Source organism: Tachysurus fulvidraco, chromosome 16 (genome assembly GCF_022655615.1).
Source record: "Tachysurus fulvidraco isolate hzauxx_2018 chromosome 16, HZAU_PFXX_2.0, whole genome shotgun sequence".
NCBI lineage: Eukaryota > Metazoa > Chordata > Actinopteri > Siluriformes > Bagridae > Tachysurus > Tachysurus fulvidraco.
Window position 1 is genome coordinate 6,356,963 of NC_062533.1, and position 23,552 is coordinate 6,380,514.

A 23,552-nucleotide genomic window follows, 5' to 3' on the forward strand; every position below is an offset into this window, starting at 1 on the left:
CCATTGATTGCACTTGACAGCCTGTAACAGCCCTTGACAACCCAGCCTGCCCTTGACAGTCCTTTCCTGCCAGCATGGCTCAGTGTAGCCCACATGGGTTCTGATTGTATTTATACATGGACTGCACACCCTAACTGAGGCCCAGTTGGGCTGTGCAAAAACGTATATGGGCTACGGATGGGCAAACAAGAAAGCCTACATGTTCACATAAATTTTAAAATAAGATTCGTTATTTAGTGCACAGGTGGGCATTAAACAGGGATGCTATTGGGTTAAAATTTCTATTTTTCATTAATAACTAATAAATAATTTAACAAATTACTTAATTTTGTGTTGCCTTTTACTAAGAAAAAGATACATGTGAACTGATAAGAGTTCCCTCGGCAGCCCAAGGTATGTTTTTCCTGCTGCACATACAGACTCTAGAGTCATTGTTACTGTGTATATGTGGCACAATATATGTAGAAGAATTTCATATGGATGTGATGGTCAGATGTTCACACACTTTATATACTGTATATATTGTGACATGATCTCCAAGCCAGTTTTGCAAACAATCCTTACTCTGACTCTTAAGCTTTTCCTACAGTGAACTTGCAGTTATAGCTTGACTTTTATCTTTGAAGAGGCACAGGAAAGTTTTTTGCTGCCTCTAGTCTAGATGCTTGCCATACAGCACCAGATGACATGAGTCGGGGATTCTTTTTCTGCTACTTAAAAGCTCTTTTCTGAATGAGTAATAGGATTTGAATCGCCCCATTTGGTGGACCAATTAAGGCGCGCCCATCAGCATCAGTACTGCTGCGCATGCGCCTCTTCAAAGTCAGCATTCCAAAGTTAAAAAAAAAATCCACTCAGTCGCTCGTCGATGATAATCAATGTAGAGACAGATGCGCGCGAATAAAAGATGAATGCGATGAGTGATCCAAACCACCTGCTCCTTCACCGGATCGGTCGCGGAGCTTCGAACAAGAGCTGGAATTAAAGCGCATCATTAAAAGGCCACCTCTCCTCATCAGCGCGCGCGTCTATTTATAACTCCGGGCTGCATCCCGTCAGCGCGGCAGGGAAAATCTCCCCGGTTATTTCTGTCTTTTTCATCTCGTTTCTCACGCACTCACATCAAAACAAATTCAAAACAGCACTTGTTAATTTGCCCCCATTTTTATTACTTTTATTAAGTGTTAAGGTGAGAACATTTTTTATGTTTATAGTTCTAACACATACAGCTGTCAAAACTGGCGTGCTTGTGTGTGCGTGTGTGTGTGGGGGGGGGGGGCGGTTTTGCATGGGGAGACGTGCCTCGCGTCTCAAGCCGAAGTCGCGCATGCGTAGTCTGCGCAGAGCGCAGGGCCGATACGTAGCCTTGGCAACGTAGAGAGGGGGAGTCCCGGCAACGCGCCGTCAACACTCACCTCGTTTAGGGCCCGAGCACGCAGCACGCGCCCCGGGCACCCTGTTTCCCCGGAAGACCGGTTCGACAAGAGCGGGAGCGAGAAGAAAAGCGGAGGCTCTCGTGCACGCTCTGGGCTCGCTATTATCAAGCCGCGCGGCAGACGGCAGTCGCCGGCTTGTGGGCAGACAGCAGTAGCGCGTGTGGCACGTCAGAGTTGTGCTTTACGCTCGCAGACGTCCTCGAGCTGCGTCGGGGTGAGACAACTACGGGACGGCTGGTGCAGAGCCTCGTTTAATCTATGCCTGCTGATCTGGAGAGGAGGAAGATCGTATGAATGGCCCGCTATGGAGGAAGTGCCGGTTTCTCGAGTGCATGCACGGCGCAGAAAAAGGCGCCTGGCCAGGACAGGGATTCCTTGCCAGGACGAGTTCGACTGCAAGGAGCTAGAGAACCTTTTTCAGAAGTATAATCTAAAACTAGAGCAGACCGCAACGCTTAAAGCGTTGGCCGTGCTCATCCTCGCTGCGTCCGCACTCGCTTTGGTCGAACTGCTGTCCGCTGGCTCGCGCTTCACCGTCTCCAAAGGCTCGCACCCGGTGCACTGCGTCATCTTCACCTCGCTCTTCATAGTCACCAACGTCAAGTACCTGCAGGTGACGCAGCTGCAACAGATCGCCAGGCTCGCCCTGCTCTTCAGCTTCACGTTCGCGCTTCTTTGCTGCCCGTTTCCACTCGCGCTCGGGCCTGGAACGCAGCACGGCGCGCACGGCGCACACGGACCCGACGCGGCCGCTACCGCACCTGAGCAAGGTGTGTGGCAGCTTATGCTCGTCACATTCGTCGCTTACTCTTTGTTGCCGGTGAGGACCCTCTTAGCCATCGTGTTCGGCGTGCTGGTCGCTGCATCCCATTTTATAGTGACTGCCACGTCTCTAACTGCCCTCAGACCGCTCGTCTGGAGTCCGGTAAGACATTTCATGTTTTATATTTTATTTTATTTTATTTTTTTTGGAAATTTGCTCAACTCTGGTGCTACATTTTTTATCATAGTTTGCTGACTTTCCTGCCCATAACAATTTAGACCTATAACCAATGACAAGATTTGGTAGATATTTGGAAGTCACCAAAATGTGTGTACCAGATTGTGCTACGGCTCCGTGGAGAACTGTGCAGTCCACGTTGCGTAAACCTCTATGTTGTTTACATCGCGTGTCTGCGCTGCACGTGCATAACGACAAACGCGTGAGGGAGGACCGAGTGACGCGCCAGGGGTAGACATATTGACTTGAAGAAAAGCCAAAAAATATCAGTTGATTCACACTTTAGTTTATTTATTACTGTATGTAGAAATTAGAGGCGCATAATAACGACTGAAATGATATCCACAAATGTTTTGGTCACCACCGAAATCACATTTATTCCAGGGAATAGCTGAGTTTTTAAAAAAAAAAAAAAAATTATTTATTCATTCATTCATTCATTCATTCATTCATTCATTTATTTGTTTGTTTGTTTGTTTGTTTGTTAAATAGTTGTATTTTGTCACTTTGCATAAACAAATTGTTTTTTACATTATACATTATATTCCCATTCTTACTATCCACTTTATTAACATCTGCACATGCTTGCTTGCATTTGCATCAGCCAATCATATGGAGCATAAGGTCAAGAGCTTTGGGTAATGTACTGTACACATGAAGGATCAGAATGGGGAATTATGTGGTTTCTTTGGCCATGGCATTGTTGTTGGGGGTACATGGTTGTTTTAAGTACTTGAGTCACAACAGTCTATACAAAGAATGGAGAAATGAAAAGCAGAGAAAAGAGAGCGCTGCATGTGCAACTTGTTGACATGGGAGGTCAGAGGAGAATAGCCAGACTGGTTCTGGTTCACTACAGGAGCTCAAATGAACATTCTTTACAGCAGAAAATTATCTCAAAAGGCACATTGAAACTTGCAGCAGATAGGTGACAAGAGCAGAAAATTACAAGTTACATTTCTGTCAGCCAAGAACATGAATCTGAAGCTACTGTACAGCTGGCACCAAAAATAGACAGTTCAAGATTTGAAAAATATCACCTGGTTTTTGCTAGTCTGTCAGGGGTGCTTTATATATATATATATATATATATATATATATATATATATATATATATATATATATATATATATATATATATATATATATATATATATAAATCAGAATGGGGAAATAAACTAAGATTCACGAGGACTCATTGGTGTGCACTTCTCGGTAATGACACATCTTTGTGAATAAGAAACAACATAAAGCTGTTGAGACTCAGAGTTACACTGATTCTTAGTCACAATAACTGAGTGTTAATCTATAAATGATAAATATGATCACAATTAGAAGCAATTATTGTAAGTACAGCATTAATACAGTAACTATAGCAACTGTAGTCATCATTTGTTATCAAAGCAGATATACATTTCTGGCTTTAAAGCCCCAAAGTAAAACGAAAATATCTCAGGCACATTTTCTTAATTAAATGTAGTTTAAAAATTAAAATTGCACTCAACATATATTTAACTGTATGGCTTTAGTGACAGTTAATTCAGCACTGTGTTTGTGTTCTGTATTATGTGTGTGTTTATGTATGTCCCTGTAAAGCAACACCATTGGCCTTAAAATCTAAAGCCAATCCTGTTTCTCCTGTATATTTGGGGGCTTTCTTATGTAATACCAAGTAATTGGAATAACCTAAAGCCTTATGCTATGCTCTGAATCTCACATATCATCGTCACTTGATCCCACATGTAAATTCTTTGGGCACCAGAAAAGTTTGATAAGATCTGAGTTTATTTCACACTCCTCTGCTATTAAAGAATATAGGCCCAGGGAGAAATTGAGCCAAATGAACACAATTAACAGCTCTAAACTAATACTCCGTTGGTCTTCTTGGCATTTGACTTGGCAATATGTTTATACTCTTTTTTGCAAAATCATTCTGTCTCCATCAGACGGGCATCTCTTGGGCACAGCTAGCTTCAGGTCACCCTACATATTTAGCTTGATTCAGGTCTGGGCCCTGGCAAGCTCATTTAAAAACTTCTCTTCTACTGTTCTGCTTTTAGTTAAGCCATTCCTGTTGATTTGTTTGTACTGTATGCTTCGGGTCAATGTTGTGATGAAATGTCAAATTTCTTTTCATCTTCAGCTTACTAGCACCTGAAAGTTGTGCACTAAAATGTCGAGTATTTGTAGCTATTGATGATTCCCTCCACCTTGAGAAAGTTGGTTCTGGCTGAGAAAAATTCAAACCACCTTGCTGCACTGTAGGTATGGTGTACTTTTGAGGTTATCAGATGTTTCCACAGCTCCTTAAATGTTGCTGTAGGTCTGTTGATAGGACAGCCTGCTTTATACGTCTTTGTCCAGTCCTTTTATAAATTTTCGTGGGACGTCCTGTTCTTGGTGTTGTCTTTTTGGCTCTTAAGTTTCTCTCTTTGTTAATAATGGCTTTTAGTGTGTTCCATGGTATAATTCTAATGCTATGGATATTCTTTTACACCTGATCTCCTGACTGAGAGCTTTCAACAAATGAGACACCATGTGTGTTTTGTAAGCTCTTTCTGATTAACCATGGCTTCAGCAGTCAGATAACACGAAGAAAATCCGACAGTAACAGCTGATATTTATTTGAGGTTAATCAGAATCACTTCACTGTCAGCTGTATGACTTTGTCAGCAAGAGATTGAATGTGATTAGTTCATTCTGAACACAGCCACACCATCAATTAGAAAAGAGTGTGCAGACATATAGAACCTGTTTTTTATTCCTTCGGTTTTCATGTCTTTTACATCACAGAAACCTTCCAGTTTAACTTGGGTGTGTATACTTATAGATATGTTGTGCTAGATTCATTTGTTTGACTATTGCATTAAATCAGATTGCATATCAACTTTACTGAAAAGATTCAACGTAAAATGTTCATCAATTCATTTATCTTGACCGTGCTAGTCAAGGACGGTTTGATTCCTGTTCATGTTGCTTGTAACAGGCTCTATTCCACTAAGACCACCATACACTCAGTCAAAGTGAAATTGAAAGTCACCTTTTTTCTCTCGCTTTGTTTGATGTCAATAAGATTCTGGCTAATCGATAAATAGTTCAATAACTAATGCCTTTCAAGCAATCAAAGACACCATTTAATCTGACCTGTCAGTCCACCTACTCAGTACTTCTGATAATGAATATCTTTTGTTTTTACGTCTATCTACTTTCTCAGGTCATGTCCAATGGCCCTATGGCCTTTCATGGTGGTCTATGGATTTGATTGAAAAGAAAAATGCAATATCTGAATGGCTATTGATCTTTTTTGTTTTCTTTTTTCTTTTTAACAAAACACAAGTCAAGGCTTGAAAGGAATGATGTCAATTCTACAATGAACACTGTGTTCAGATCAGCACAAAATGTTTTACTGGTTATTTTTCACTCTCAGAAGCTCATTTATATAAGGGGGAAAGTGTTTAATAAATCCATTTTCAGTGAAAGTAGAGATTTCAAAGTATATTTGGTGGCAGCATATGGCGGGCTTTCCCAGGCTGCCTTATAGCATTATTAAAGCACTATTCTTTACACAGATACAGGCAAATGGTTATTTGTCTCACAGGAAGGCATTTTGCAATTCTGCCCTGAAATTTAGTGAAATTCCTCAAAACCGCACAATGGTATTACGAGAGACCATCGATGTATTTTGTAAAAAAAAAAAACTCTGCTTCTACAAATGAAAGGGTTTATTAAGTTTTTTTAAACATTACTGAAATTTTTTACTTAAAGCAATGTTGAATTTAATGAGAGCATGGACAAATTCTAGCCAGGTGAGCAGGATGGCTGCCACTGACACTGCTCTAGTCTACATTAAGCATCAGTATCAGACTCAACCCCCTGGACAAGTCTCATGTCTGGATAGGTTTGGACACACCCATCTTATTAAGATATAAATGGCAAGGGGATTAGGAGATGTTGCGTGAGTAAAATCGGAAGTAGATAAATGACAAAACACATTCCAGGTTGCAAAAAACAGCTAATATACTTATTTTATATATATATATATATATATATTATTGCATGTTAGAAACTTTTTGTATTCAGACATATTTTTGGATCTCAATTATTCATTCATTCATTCATTCATTTTCTACCGCTCTTCTGAACTACCTCGGGTCACGGGGAGCCTGTGCCTATCTCAGGCGTCATCGGGCATCAAGGCAGGATACACCCTGGACGGAGTGCCAACTCATCGCAGGGCACACACACTCTCTCATTACCTCACACACTACGGACAATTTTCCAGAGATGCCAATCAACCTACCATGCATGTATTTGGACCGGGGGAGGAAACCGGAGTACCCGGAGGAAACCCCCGATGCACGGGGAGAACATGCAAACTCCACACACACAAGGCGGAGGCGGGAATCAAACCCCCAACCCTGGAGGTGTGAGGCGAACATGCTAACCACTAAGCCACCATGCCTCCCCTGGATCTCAATTAATTAGTTTTTTTTTTTGCTTTTAATTCCATAGACAGTTCAGTGAGGTTAAGTTGAAAAATAGAACGCTGTATCATATATTTTACATTACACTTTGTGTGTTTGCAGCTGGTGGCAAACGCAGTGCTGCTGATTGGTGTGAACCTGTCAGGTGTGTTTGTTCGAGTCCATACTGAGCGTGCCCAGCGGAAGGCCTTTCTGCAAGCTAGAAGCTGCATCCAGGAACGGCTGCAGCTGGAGGACGAAAATGAAAAACAGGTCCAAAACACACCACAATCAGAATCAACATGGGCTCACATCTGTGAATTCATAACAGTTTGTGTTTAGGTTGTTTTCCTGTTTTTGTGAATACCGTTCACTGTTAATTAATGCTATGCTACACCTAAATCCAAACATAAGCTAAATCTTAGTATTATTTTGGCTCTTCTTTCTTTCTTTCTTTCTTTCTTTCTTTCTTTCTTTCTTTCTTTCTTTCTTTCTTTCTTTCTTTCTTTCTTTCTTTCTATTTATGTATTTACATGTTCTTCAGAGAGACCAACTAAAATGGTCAAAAATGTCAGATATTCTGGTATTTTTGGGGACATTCGGTCCCGATCAAAACAAACACGCACACTTACACACATACACACTTACACACATACACATGTACATATGCTTGAAATCAAATAATCATGTATCTCATTTTCTTTCTCAAGTTAAAAAGTCGCAAATTTGACAGGTAATTACCTTGCTAGATTGCTTTCATTCCTCTCTGACTACACTAAAGGTCAACTTTTATCTGCACACACACACACACACACACACACACACACACACACACACACACACACACACACACACACACACACACACACACACACACACACACACACACACACACAGAGTGATTGGGATCTTGGATGTATTGGGCTCACTGAATTAGAATTCAGATCATAAGCAGACCAAAGGCCTAATGGGGAAATTGACCAACACACAGACATGGTGCATGTAAAATTTCTACAGCTCGCATCGCTACAGGAACAATCATAACAAATTCTTCAGAATATAAATATGTGCACATGCAATGTTTTGTAACAGTACCATTGTGAAGGCTGGGTGAAGAGCTCAGATTTAACTAAAGGATTCTCAGAAAACATAGCAACCTCACATGCCAGTTCTTCAGTGCTTTGTTGTGTACAGAAGTAAATTATCATTGAATGATTTGTTAATTACCTAGAATAAGGCAAGAAATGAAGAGATGGTATACATGGTCCTCTCAGCTACACTAGAGATAACACTTTCTCCTTGTTCCTTAGCGACTGAAATTGGTTATAATTGTTTGCAAATGACTCATCCACCTCCTACCTAACAAACTCCTCAAATAGAAGGCAACACCACCCACTCTGTACATTAACACACACACACACACACACACACACACACACACACACACACACACACACACACACACACACACACACACACACACACACACACACACAAAATATTTTTATGGTACATACTCAACTCAAAAAATTGGCAGTAGTCAATTTCATTTATCATTTCCATTGTTAGTCAAGGCACATGTACGTTGAAATTCTCGTGGCTAAGCTCACATAAATTGTTTACATGGTACAGAACATACAATACATAAACAAGAGCTTAAACTCTTTAAGAGCTTTAAGCGCTTCGCTTAAATACAAGAGATACAACAAAATGCACTATGAAGAAAAAATACAGTATATGTAGAGAGAGAGAGAGAGAGAGAGAGAGAGAGAGAGAGAATTTGCCATACACAAGACAGTAATACATTGTGCCATGGTAAAGTATCAATGGAAGAAAGTGTGTGAATGAACTGGCCTACACACTGTTTGGGAACCTGATAGACAGCAGGTAAAAACTGTGCTTTAGATTGTTTGTTCATAATTGGACACTTTGAAAGCATCTGTCAGATCTGGAACATGGTTTGTGTACAGAGTGCTGCAGAGATGAGGTATTTTTGTAGTCCAACCCAGTATTTAGCATCACTCTGGTTCCATCAACAAAAAGCCAGTAAGAATTTTTAAACTGCCGTTTGGATTATTGCAGAAAATAAGTTCTGTATCTAACAAAGGTTGCTGATTCTTATGTGTTTTGCTGATCACAATAATCTTCACTCATGGACACAACCTTTATAAATTTTGAAGCCTAAATACATATCATCAGAAGTAAAATGCTTACATTAGGCTATAAACAAATGAAACCATGATTTCAGAATCAACAGCGCTAAGCACTGTGCCCTTTTTGTTTCTGATACTGAATGAATAAAAAGTTTAAGTTTGCGAATATTACCTCAATGAGGCTGTAGTAGATGTTAAACTGTCTGATGACGTTTAATGTCCCCGACATCCTCTATAGATGGGGGACAAGCCCCATTTAATCACTTGTTAGCATCCACTTTTTTCAAGACATGTAAAAGCTTAATAAAATCATGGGTTTACTAGTTAATCAATAGCTATTGATGTATTTTATGTTGTATGTGTTTTTTTTTTTGGGTATTTAACCAAAAATTCATCAAAATAAAAGCCAATATATCCTAGTGTATATAGCCTTGTGGCTACTTAGGATGTTCTCTATAAGATGAGATAAGATAAGATAAGATAAGATAAGATAAGATAAGATAATATAAGATAAGATATACCTTTATTCGTCCCACAATGGGAAAATATCTTTTTATGGTACTGCAGTCATCCTGAATCTTTCCACAACATAGTGTTTAATTTGGTTCCGTTTGCAGGATTCAGGTGATTGTTTTCAGTGCCAGAGTTGTGTTTGTTTACATGAAACAACCCTATTGGACCTCTATTTGGTCTCTATAAAAAGATAAATAAAAAGATAAATAATGGCCAAACAAAAAGGTGGTACAAGCTGCAGTATGAGAGGAAATAAATGAGATAATACAAGAAAAAGGTCTAAGAAAAGAAACGTCATTTCATAGACAGATTGATTGACACATGTCTGTCAGAAGCTTTACTCCAGCTTGATTGTTGCCACAAACACACTGACTGTTCTATGTTGCCCAGCTAAGCCCAGTAAAGTCCAAAGCTCATAGTAGTTTTTTTTACAGTTTAAGTCTTTTAGAGCAGGTGTCCTGACTCACTGGTAACAGCATGCTTAATCAACAAGACATTTATCACCTGCTTTTAGCAATGCATGGCTGACAGTGAACTGTACGTGTTTCCAGGGAAACTTACCTCTGCCATGCCAACCAAATCCCGTGCCTAGCTGTGATCTCCCACTGATATCACCCACTTAGCAGTAATCAGAAAAGTAATGAGCCAACACATGTCAGTCTAAAACATGTGCAACCCAGATCACTCTAGCACTACTTACAACATGGGTTCAATGGTGCTGTGGAAAATCTTCTGAAGAGCATTAGTGAGCTCAGGCAACTGATGTTCTGCATGGAAATCTGCCACTCCAGTGGCACATCAGTGTTCCAGTTCATCCTAAAGTCGTCTAATGGGGGTAAGGGGTCTATTCAGGACATTTGAGCTTTCTACACCAACCGTGACAAAGGTTGTGTTTATGGAGCTTGCTTTGTGCATGGATGCTCTGTGCATGGATCCGTGCAAGATAAATAAACAACATTAAAAGTGAACAATTACCTATCCAAACAGATTGGTGACATCAGTTTAATGGGAGGAGCCTATTTATGCAAATTAGTGTTTATTCTTTTTCTTACAGGAACGCCTCCTAATGAGCCTGTTACCCAGAAACGTCGCCATGGAGATGAAGGAGGACTTTCTCAAACCTCCAGAAAGAATCTTCCATAAGATCTACATCCAACGTCATGATAATGTGAGGTACAGAAGAGAGAGAGAGAGAGAGAGAGAGAGAGAGAGATGAGTGAAAAAGTCAATGAGCGAGAATTGACAGTTCATTGACTATAGGTGTCACTTCTGTTGCACATTAATGGGGAATGAGAATGCTCAGTGAGACAGCAGGAGTCAAATGCTCTCCACTCACTTACGCAACCTCCTGAGTATGGCTCGCAGCCAAAGCCTGCACAGCTCCCCAAGCTATCCCTATCAACTCAAGAGCTGCTCAATTAGCTCTCACTGCCCACACACAGTCAGAGAGCGACAGAGGGAGAACGAGAGGGAGGACTGGGGGAGTTGTAGCACAAAAAGCACATGAAATCACACACTCATACACACACACTCACGTTTCACAGAAACAGATCGCACACTGCCAGTCATTTGTAAAATCAGGCACATAGACATTGACTAAAGAGTAATGAATGAGCAGTGGTCGTATTTTAGATTACATTAGGAAGCCCAGCACTGAGCAGCTGGAGGGTTTCTGACTGGATCCCGGGGTTTGCATAAGCAATGACGGTTTGACCTATTTTCAAACTGAACTAACTTTCCCATTCTTGAATTTCTGTATATATAATCAAGACACATAAGCAGCGTTATTTTCAGTAGTCATATTTAAGTAAAATTAAAGACCACTTTAAGTTAGTAATGAGCAAAATGCATTTAAATCTGAATGAATGAATGAACTGAAATATTTTTAAGTATCAAAAATAATTATTTTGCAGTATAAAGACAGTCCTACCATGTTTATATTTGTTTATGTTATGTTATGTTTGTTAGTATCCTGTTTGCAGATATTGTTGGGTTCACCAGTTTGGCTTCTCAATGCACAGCTCAGGAGTTGGTCAAATTGTTGAACGAACTCTTTGGGAAGTTTGATGAGCTCGCCACAGTAAGTTCTCATGTGCCATATGTCGTGTGTGAAAAATAAAGAGGGTGATTTTCTCTGATTTTGTCTTATTTAGAGAGACATCTGCATTTATTTTTACATGGTTACCCACATTGAAATGATCGCTGTATATAAGCATGTATTTAACTTCATTTAAAAGATTTATTTATTGTGCAAGGTACACAAGGTTTACATAAAGTACAACACAGTATGCAACACAATCCAGTTAAACACACACACAATATAATATACTATATACAGTGGTACCTCGCTTATCGACCTTAATCCGTTCCCTAAAACCGGTCGAAATGCCAAAAAGGTCGAAGAGCAAATGTAATTATCCCATAAGAAATAATGGATACCCAATTAATCCGTTCCCGTCCTCCACCGATACCCAATAATTAACAATTTTTGCCCCGTTTTTAGCAGTATTAATACAAAATAATACATAAAATAATATTGGTACATAAATAATATTGTATATAATACAGTAAAAAATTTAAATTAAAAACTTTACAAAAGTAACCAAAAAAATGATTGTACTATACTATACTTACTCGTTAAGTCGCAGTGATAGCTTGATGGAGTGGGCGGGAGGAGGCTGAGTGGTGGTGTTAGTTGGAGGAGGATGAGCCCTCACTGCCAGGAGGATGGAGTACAATAGGAGTACAATATACATGCACTAAATTGTGATATTGACCACAAAATAACACTAATATTGTTCACAAACCGAAGTTTAATTTACGATAGATGCTCTATCCACGAAGGCTAAGGCGAGACTGGGAAGATCCTTCCACTCGCACCACGTGGGTCGAGGTCGATAAGCGGGGATTTAGTCGTTCAGCGGGCGCAAATTTTTGGTCGAAAAACTGTCAATAAGCGGGGTACCACTGTAATATAAATATAAATATAATATATATATAACATAAAAGATGTACAGTTACTTCTTATATTTCAATCAAATATCAAATGGAGGTTAGGCTGGATAAACTGGGGTGCACATTGTGACATACAGCACATCTCAGTGAAAGTTTGGCATGTTGCTAAGCAACGTACTGTACAGTATGCTACATGTGCACTGTCCATGGTGCTGAACCACTGCCTGTGCTTCTCAGAGTAGGGTGAAATGATACATTTATGATACTTACTTCCAGGATTCATGGCCAAACTAAAGTTTTTCACTTTCCTCACTTCCAGCAGTTTGCGGACAGATCGCATACTATTGATCAGGTGTCCAAATACTTTTTGCCTACATGGTGCAAAATAATGCTTTGTCCAAATGTCAACACTATTCACCGACCCAAAAACTGCTCTTGTTCTTGATGGTAGTATTTGTTTGTAATTATTTGATTAAGTTTGATTAAGTCTCTCTAACATTACACTTTGTGTTGCACTCATTTTCCCCTGGTAAATTATATCCTTACATGTACCACTTCAGTTTATTCACAATCTGCTCAGTCTTGCCAAACATTATTTTTTTTGTTACTCATCTGCTCTTATCTTTTTACTACCACTCTCTTCTCACTTTCTCTGGATCTGTCACTGTTTATTTTGTTTGCCTCACACATTGCATTGCTTTCTGACGATTTTTTACAAAGTTTTATGAAGTGTTTTACGTGTTAATATTGTCAGAACCAACAGATTTTTCTTTAGTGTGAATCCTTGGCAGCAGCTGGAGAATATTTCGAGCACATATGGTGTGTGTGTGTGTGTGTGTGTGTGTGTGTGTGTGTGTGTGTGTGTGTGTGTGTGTGTGTGTGTGTGTGTGTGTGTGTTTGTGTGTGTGCACGTGTGGGTGTATATTTAATGTGACAAGGGGTTTCCTTTCTTACAGAAGTAGCAGACACACTCTCTCTCCCTTACACACACACACACACACACACACACACACACACACACACACACACACACACACACACACACACACACACACACACACACACACACACACACACAAATCTTCATTTCAAAAGATTTTCTTCTTTTCTCCATTGCCCTTTGACAGAACACAAAAATCTAAATTACAGAAACACTCAAGATCTGATGATATTATCAATGCCTATAATACATTTTAAGTAAACAACTTTTATCACAGGAAGTTAGTTGCACCATACTATGTCTGTAAATTTTTTGGAGACTCTGGATGATAAGCAACAACCATGTTGTTGAGCTTCCAGATGTTCCGAAGGCTGGGATAAAATTTAAATTGTTAAATTGCAACAGAACAACATCCTAATAGTCCCAGGATTGAATCACAGCTATGCACCGGCCATCCGTGGTTGGAGTTCCTGAAGCACATGCTAGTCTTCTACCTGCCCAGTTGATAGCTGTGGAAGGATAGCAAAATAAAATAATTAATAAACAACATTTAATTAAATGAACAAGATTCAAAATGCCAGGATTCCTACTGAGTGATGGAAAAAACAAAAAACAAAAGGCAAAGTATTTGTACTAGGATCTACAGTATAATAGGTCTGAATGTGTGCTCTCTGTCTCTCTATTTCTCTCTGTCTCACCTTCCTAAGCCTGAGTGGGAGGAAATCTACTTCAATAGTTTATCATAGGAATTGTAGCAATGCCCTTGTTTGACATATTCACTGAGAGTCACACACACACACACACACACACACACACACACACACACACACACACACACACACACACACACACACACACACACACACACACACACACACATCCAGACATGTGCTTTAATTTATAACAACAATAGAGTGTCAGGCTGATTAGATGGCATTGTTAATGTACAAATGGAACTGCTTCCTTGAGTCCCTAAAACATAATATTCAGTCACTCCTACTTAGAGGAAAGGTGTGTACATATTTCAGACTTTGAGGAATGGAATGTGTGTCTGGAGTGAAGTGTTAAATAACAAATGAATACCTGCTGATTTAACAGAATACATTGATGATGATGAGTTGTCACAATTTTGACTGGAAACGCAATGCTATTTTTACTCTTCTGTCTCGTACTCCTGTCTGAATGTGTGTGTCTCTGTGTGTGTATGTTTGTGTGTGTGTCTGACTAAAAGGAAAACCACTGCAGAAGGATAAAGATCCTGGGAGACTGTTATTACTGCGTGTCTGGTCTGACCCAACCCAAAGCTGACCATGCCCACTGCTGTGTGGAAATGGGCCTCGACATGATTGACACCATCACGTGAGTGTGTACCCACCTTTACACACACATTTAACACACAATACACATCGCTTTGATATGCAGCATCCTTTTTTTTCATTTAGATGCAAATCTTTTTTTCTAGACATAGATGGGGTTGCTGTAGATACTACCATTTGGTGACCATGGCGATTGTTTGAACTGCTCTTTTGCGCTCGGGTTTCCGTCTTTACAAGCTTGTTGGCTTTGGCAAGAACAGATTCGTGTTAAAATTATAATGAATACAGAAAGTATGCTTAGCTTACACTTATAAGTTGCTCAAAAGCTCCTGGTTACAAGATTGCACTCAATTATAGAAAGGGAATTATTTCACTCGCACTATCCCTGACACCCAGTTGAGGATGACTTCCCTTTTGAGTTTGGTTCCTCTCAAGATTTCTTTCTCTTATTAACCCAGGGTTTTTTCCTTGCCACTGCTCATTAGAGAATGAGTATAAATTAAAAATGTAAAAAAAATGTATTCCTAATATTTTTATTTCTGTAAAGCTTCTTTGCATTTGTTAGAAATCACTAAATGAATACAACTAAAAGGAATTTTATCCATACATTTTTGTAAAACAGAGTCATTTCAATCAGAGTTGATTAAAACAGGTAACGTAAAACTTAAAAAAAATAATAAATTGCCTTTTAAAATGTAAGAAAACCTTCTTCTAAAAACCTTCCAGCTTTGAAAGACAACTACTGTAGCAATTGCAGTTGCAGATAATTGCACTAAACGATTTCCGATGAATTCTCTTGAGACACTTATGTTTGTAAGCAAAAAATATGCAGACCTTTTTATTGCTTATACTGCCACAGGGGATTTTTGGAAAATAAGATGACCATTCAGCAAATGGGGGAAAAAAAAACTCATTTGCAAATTGTATTGCATGTTTAGAGCCAGTATTACTGTACTTTAAGTATTTAAGTACTAGTGCTATGGTAGGTTTTAATAATTACTAACTTCAAAATGTATATGTATAATCAGATAAAATAATTAAGTCGTGTTCCTGTGTTCAAAGTTTGGAAAATCGGAAAATGTACCGAAATTAAAGCGCTCGTTTCTCCAGACATTTCTTTACAGTAGTTTTCTGTCAGCAAAGGGATCGGTAAAATACAGTACCTTATGTTGACACTAAATATACATACAGTACATAGTCTTTATTGTATCTCTCTTGTGTATATATACAGAAATATATTAGAATAAAAAATAACCATATATTCAGAAAGTGATACTCTTACAAAGATACATTATAGTTAATAAAGACCCCTGAGTGAGACTCTGATGTTTCTAAAACAGAAAAAGCACTTGCAAAGACAGTAACAGCAAGCCAGCATGTATTTTATAACATGTCGCACACTGGGCACAAATCACAATTAAAAATGTGTTTGTGAGCATATTTGTTTTTCAAACCTTTCCCAACTGAAAGAAGACACTTGTTTTTACAGGCCATTTGAAAATATAAACCAGTAGCCAACAGGACTTACTGTATAGTCCATTGACAAATGAGGCACATTTATGTGAGGTGTGTTTATTCTTTATTCTTTTTTGTAATGACTTAATTTATTATTTATTATTTATTTATTAGCAGGTTTGATGTGGGGGGCATGGTGGCTTAGTGGTTAGCACATTCTCCTCACACATCCAGGGTTGGCAGTTTGATTCCCACCTCTGCCTTGTGTGTGTGGAGTTTGCATGTTCTCCTCGTGCCTCGGGGGTTTCCTCTGGGTACTCCGGTTTCCTCCCCCGGTCCAAAGACATGCATGGTAGGTTGATTGGCACCTCTGGAAAATTGTCCGTAGTGTGTGAGTGTGTGAGTGAATGAGAGTGTGTGTGTGTGCGCTGCGATGGGTTGGCACTCCGTCCAGGGTGTATCCTGCCTTGATGCCCGATGACGCCTGAGATAGGCACAGGCTCCCCGTGACCCGAGGTAGTTCGGATAAGCGGTAGAAAATGAATGAATGAATGAAAGGTTTTGATGTGTTTTCATGCTTTTCACCACAACCTCACCGTGACTGAACGGTTTGGTTTGAGTTATCACAAGGGGTTAGTTGAGTTAGTTAGTGTGTGTGTGGAAATCCCATGAAAAGATCAGTTTCTTGTCACTTCCCATCATATAAACACATGAAACACCAGCTGCATCAAACTGTTTGTCAGTTTGCAAAGTAACACACTTGGATGAAAGCACAATCTACCTTGTTCTGAATATTATTAGTTCTCAGAAGCCCCTGACTGGTTGGTGTCTCCTAGCTATGGGTGGCCATGGCACATTATTTTCGCCATTCTTATGTTTGATGTGAATTTGAAACTCTTGATTTGTATATGCATTATTTTGTGCTTTATGCTGCTGCCGCATGGTTGTCCGGTTGGATGAATGAACCGCTGTACAATTGTTTCTTATTAAGTGGCACAGTACTAATAGTTCACTGTTTATGGTGCTCTTTACAGGAGTGTTGGTAATATTTTGTGTCCCTGCTGATTGCAGTGAAATTGCACATTAGCAATGGTAACTGATAGCCATCTGTTAGGTATGTTATTTAATATAAATGTGCATGTATGTGTTTGTGTGTGTGTGTGTGTGTGTGTGTGTGTGTGTGTGTGTGTGTGTGTGTGTGTGTGTGTGTGTGTGTGTGTTTGTGGGAGACCTGACTGTATTGCCGCCGGTTGTATCTCTAGTTCCTAAGTATGGCTGGAATCCCTTATCACCTAGTACAGGTGGACACACACACACACACACACACACACACACACACACACACACACACACACACACACACACACACACACACACACACACACACACACAATATAAAAGCTTTTTTTCCTGCTCACTCTGACATTCAGGCTCTCAAGTTTTCTTCCCTCAATGTAGTTTGTGTTGTTAAAAATAAACCCAGCAAACCCTTTTTGTGCTCTCTTTCCTGCTCTCTCATTCTTTGGTGTGTGGTGTTATGTAGGTAGCGAGGTGGGAGGAGATTTCTTTCCATGCTTTAAACTAGGGCTCGCTTACTCTGTGGATGAAGTAAGGACATTTTTGCTTTTGAAATTCGATCACGAACCGTACTCAGGATTATTTAACCATTTTTTTTTCGGGAATGATATCTATATTTATATATCTATTATATCTATAATTTTTTTTGTTTTCAGTTTATACACCTGAGCAATTGAGGGTTAAGAGCCTTGCTTAGGGGCAACGTGGTGGACCTGGGATTCGAACAAATGACCATCCGATCAGTAGTCGAACACCTTAACCACTGAGCTACCACATCCCACATTTATTTTATTTAATATAAGAATTAAAACATATTTAGGTGGCAGCAAAATTAATCATATCATTGTAACCTTAAATATTCATCTAAAACTATGAAAGACATTAGTGTTAAATGTCACTTGCTTTTTGCCTGTATTTATATATGAGTTTTACATTTCTATTTACATTTATAGCATTTGGCAGATGCTCTTATCCAGAGTGACATACAAAGGTGCTTTTAAATCTCTAGCATTGAATATATTTAACTCTGGTTCATTAGGTTACAGACTTAATATACCATGAGCCTAAAACACTGTTCAAAGGTTGAAGTGTTTCATGAATAAATAGGTCTTCAAGCGTCGTTTGAAGATAGTCAGTGACTCAGCTGTCCGCACACCTAGGGGAAGTTCATTCCACTACCTTGGTGCCAGAAAAGACTTTTACCTTCTGTAAAAGGGTCCGGAAAAATTACCTCAGGTAATACTAATCCCGTCCGAAAAGACCCGCTGTAAATATGTACGGTAAAATTCCGTCATTTCCTGTTTAAAAGCGTGTTTTTCAAGCATGGAGGCGCCAAGTTGTCTGTTTGCACACGTGATAACAGGAAGCAACGTCATACGCACATGATGACAAGGAGGTTACTGTGGTGCGTAAAGTGAGTTACCCCTCCCACTTCTGCTAGTTTTACTGAGATGTCTTGTCCAGTGCAAATTGGCCAATTAATATTACAGACGTCCTGAGGTAAAATTGCATTACTCCACGTCCCCACATAGAACTAATCCCGTCCGAATAGTGCTTAGTATACTTACCTCTTAGCCTGAGAGATGGTGGGACTAGTCGAGCAGTGCTGGTAGCTCTGAGGGTACTTCAGGTTGGCTGCTCCAGGTCTGCATGACAAAAGCAATTCTACACAGAATCCCAACATCACTTCTTTCATTACTCTTCCATGCACTATGTAATCACTCGCACTGTTTCACCTGCACTTCTGCCTGAAAACAATTATTTGACAGCTATTCAATTTAGACAAAAGTATCAAATGTCCTTTGAAAGTAAGATGATTCAATTTTAAACAGTATATAAGCAGGAACTGTTTAACTCTTTAACCCGAACCCTGAGTGTCTACTTTCATACAAGCCATCGACATGGTGGAGTGTGACATGACAAAGAAATCCAATGCTGAACATGGACAAAACAAAACAGACACAACTTCCGTTTTTTTGGCATCTGGTAAAAAGAGATAACTGACCTTGTGGTGGCAACTGGCACATTATTTAATTATCACACATAAAACTATTAAAACATAAATCATTATCTTTTGCCTGTAATAAAGAAGACTTTGTCAAATATTATTTTAAGAGTGTACAATACTGTGTGTGCGTGTGCGTGTATTTTAATTGCAGGTCTGTTGCAGAGGCGACGGAGGTGGATCTGAACATGCGTGTGGGATTACACACAGGTCGTGTGCTGTGCGGGGTTCTGGGATTGAGGAAGTGGCAGTATGATGTTTGGTCAAACGATGTGACGCTGGCAAACATGATGGAGGCGGGAGGACTTCCAGGGTCAGTTACTACAAGGCTGCTTCATGACCACTGGACACACATATACTATAAGGTGTTTGAGCCAGTGTCAGATTCTTTGCATAATCCTGTGAGTGGAAAAGAGGTAACAGAACCCTGATTTTAAACTATGGGTCAGACCTAAACTGGTGCTGTGTAACAATTGATTCAACCCATGATCCCAGTTCAGCTATCTAACAGCAAAGTGGCAGTGATTTACTAAGTGTTTGAGTGTATAAAACACACAAGCCTGGATTACCAAGCAGCATCTTACGTTCACGGCATTTGGCAGACGCTCTTATCTAGAGTTCCTAAAATTTTGTCATTTATAAAGCTGAGCAACTGAGGGTTAAGGGCTCAGGATTGGCAGCCCTGGGAATCAAACTCACAACCTTTTGATAAGTAGTCCAACCACTTAACCAGTGAGTTACTACTGCCCTAATCTTTATTATCCTTGAGACATGGAAAAAAGCTTGGTATCTAAGTCAAGTCAAATCTAGTATTATTTATAAAATATATTTAAGGTAAACAATGTTCAATTCCTATGTGCTGTACATAACATCATATAACATTACATGCATTAACATTGTAAGATATTTGTATAGAAAAGAATATTTGAATACAATGAATATTTATGAGAATAAAAACATGTTGTAAGCAAAGCTTTAAAATGGCTTGCGATGGAGAGAACTTCACATGAAGTTTGAGGAAGTTCACATTGAAGAAGCCTGATTACAAGATCTTTAGTGTTCTGGTAGGAGTGTGAGAGTGGAGAAGGTCAACAATGTTCTCGAAATATAAGGCAACAGTTTGTGTTAGAAACATCCATACTGGCAATCAGTTTGTCAGCTTATGCACTGTATATATGTAAGAACTCACACAGCAGAAATGAATAAATGAAATTGTTACTTGTATATGTTTATGTCATATTTACTTATCTGACTTGATATCAGTTTATACAGCGTAGTATAAGTGAGTCAGGTAGTCCACTACCATAGATTTTAATATAGGTCATTTGTGTTTTAATGTCCTGTTCTAACAGTTAGCATGCTTGTTTCACACCTCCAGGGTTGTGGGTTTGATTCCTACTTCCACCCTAAATGCTAAACGCTTGCATGTGCTTTGGGGGTTTCTTCTGTACTCAGGTTTCCTCCCCCAGTCCAAACTCACATGTTGTAGCCAGATTGACATCTAAATAGCCTATAATGAACCTGAATAGATGTGAGAGCATTGTCCAGGGTTTCTCCTGCCTTGCGCTCGGAGTCCACAGTCATAGACTCCAGGTTCCATGTGACGCTGTCTATGATCAGAACTACTGTATTGTCTTGTATTTTGTAAATATTCATACAAAAATGAAACTGAAAATGAATTGCAGAAGAAGTTTTTTGAATGTTCTGTATGTCTCATCTACAGTAAGGTTCATATCACCAGAGCCACTCTTGAATGTCTGAATGGAGATTATGAGGTGGAGCCAGGTTATGGGCACAAGAGACATGCCTTCCTCAGCAAACACGCCATCGAGACCTTTTTTATTGTGCCCTCTCACAGACGCAAGGTAAGACTCACATGCACATGTGTGTACAATCATGCCTCTGCAATGCACACACTTGTATTATTCAGATGAAAATCACCTCAAAAATCAAGGAAGATGTTTAATTTATGTGAAACACACAGACAAACACACACACACACACACATAATTAGTGGCTCATGCAAATGACCTCAGGCTTTTGTTCCTGAAAATAAAGACCTACTGATAAGCTTTTATGTTGAGGTTTATTTTTATAGTCGCAGACGCTTATGCTTCTTTCTTGTCATTCTAATTATTAAAAGTACTGATATTTATTTTATTCTTTTTTTTTTTTTTCACATTTACACTTTTCTTTCACATAAAACTGAAAAAAAAAGAAGCTTTTGCTCCCTTTCTTTCCCCTTTTAATCCAGATTTTTCCTGGCTTGATTCTGTCTGATATAAAGCCAGCAAAGAAGATGAAGTTTAAGACGGTCTGCTACCTGCTGGTGCAGCTCATGCACTGTAGGAAGATGTTTAAGGCTGAGATTCCTTTCTCCAATGTCATGACCTGCGAGGATGACGATAAGGTGCGTGTGTACAGATGTATAATTTTATAATGACATTTCCATGTGAGTCTGGATTAGCAGTAAAACTTGTGTTCCTCTTAAGTCCTCGTGAAATGGCTTAATTGAGGCAATGGTCCATTCACAGAGGCTCACAAATGGATTGTTTGTATCCATTGTGTGTATGTGTGTGTAACTAGGATTGATTATTGTTTCTTGTATACAGTAGCCTTAAATCATCTCATAGATAAAATGACTTAGAGAAAAATAATTCGAATTTTCACAGTTTCACGTACGATGGTCGATACTGACTGACTGCATTAATCACTACAGAGACGAGCGCTACGCACAGCATCAGAGAAGCTACGCAACCGCACCTCATTCTCAGGAGTAGCGCACAACTCACCCGGCACACGTGTGAACCGCTACATTGGAAGACTGATCGAAGCTCGACAAACCGAATCAGAAACTGCGGATCTCAATTACATCACTCTGACCTACAGGAGCAGAGAAAGAGAAAGAACGGTGGGTAGAATCATAACCACAGACTTTCCAATCACATGTATACACATCTGATGTGGCTTCTCGCTGTATAACCTCCTGAGACACACATCACATTTCAGTGATGCGTGTTTTAAATTTATTTATTCAACTCCTAAAGAAATTCAGTATATGTTTAGTTAGTTGTGGTTTAAATATTCTGTAAGCTTTTTTTTTTTTTCCTAGAATTTTTCTTATCATTTTCCGAATTATCGGCATGATTTTATTTGGAATTTTTATTTGTCTTTATTTTATTTGTTTGTTTGTTTGTTTATTTATTTAAATGATAAGCTTGAGAAATAGATATAAAAAAATAAAAAATAAAAACATTTTTTTGGATCATTTCTTTCAAAGTTTGAATGATTTATATTCACAAAAAATCATTTTCATTTATAATTGTTTTCGATTCGACTGATTATAAGCTACAGCTCAGCTTTGTGTCAGTTCAAAATACTCCCAGAATGACACTGGTCTGTTGACAGCTGTTTTTTCCCCCAACTTATTTCAACTCAATGCTTTTTTTTTTTCAATGGTAACAGTTTATATGACAATTGTTAATCCTCCTATATCCCAAGATCTGTGATTAAACGAATATTTTACTGTGTGATCATAATAACCAGCACGAAGCACTATGAACAGAGGGTGAAACCATTAATCCAAAGAGCACCATGCTAGCTGTGAGACATGGGAGTGGTAGCATCATCATTTAGGCCCTGGCTTAATAAATGAACTTAAATTTGACATTTGTACAGTTTCTTGTTTAATGATTAGAGCTAAACTTCAGAGATATCAAATCAGCCAACATAATCATACACACACACACACACACACACACACACACACACACACACACACACACACACAAGCTGCATCCCCCACATTGTTCTCTTGTGCTTCGTGACTCTTTGTCTCGTCTCACTTTCATCCACCTCTCACCCCCACATTTACTCCCCTCTCTCTATCTCCCCCCCCTCTCTTCTTTCCCTTTTTTCTCTGTTTCCTTCAATCTCTTCTTCACACCTCCTACTGTACTGTCATAAGGGACCCACCCACCTAAAGAACGGGGGCAACTGTAACAGTTCTGGGATGTCTAAAGATTGTGCCCACACACACACACACACACACACACACACACACACACACACACACACACACACACACACACACACACACACACACACACACACACTCTCTGGCATTAGGGAATGCTGGCGTTCCCCAGCCTCAGCAGGAGAGTAATGACAATGCGTATATATTGCAGCAGGGAGACAGATGCTAGTTTTCAGCACTAATGAAGAGAAGGCATCATTCAG

At 39.3% G+C, this 23,552-nt stretch overlaps 1 protein-coding gene across 3 annotated transcripts in view; it reads left to right on the forward strand.

Annotated features, from left to right (window-relative positions):
• The first annotated feature begins 1,608 nt into the window (after positions 1-1,608).
• The window catches only part of adcy1a (adenylate cyclase 1a), a 38,857-nt gene continuing 16,913 nt past the window's right edge, over positions 1,609-23,552 (forward strand). The window contains exons 1-9 of one of the 3 annotated variants that reach the window (XR_007138206.1): positions 1,609-2,361; positions 7,023-7,172; positions 10,620-10,738; positions 11,534-11,645; positions 14,692-14,819; positions 19,468-19,626; positions 21,037-21,178; positions 21,568-21,723; positions 22,033-22,224. Coding sequence is in view for 2 of the 3 variants with exons in the window: in XM_047801980.1 (XP_047657936.1) it covers positions 1,741-2,361; positions 7,023-7,172; positions 10,620-10,738; positions 11,534-11,645; positions 14,692-14,819; positions 19,468-19,626; positions 21,037-21,178; positions 21,601-21,723; positions 22,033-22,224 (1,746 nt within the window). In the remaining variant the exon portion in view is untranslated. Of the gene's footprint in view, positions 2,362-7,022; positions 7,173-10,619; positions 10,739-11,533; positions 11,646-14,691; positions 14,820-19,467; positions 19,627-21,036; positions 21,179-21,567; positions 21,724-21,985; positions 22,225-23,552 lie in introns of those variants that run through there. The other 2 variants (XM_047801980.1, XM_047801981.1) reach the window with 2 other exon arrangements.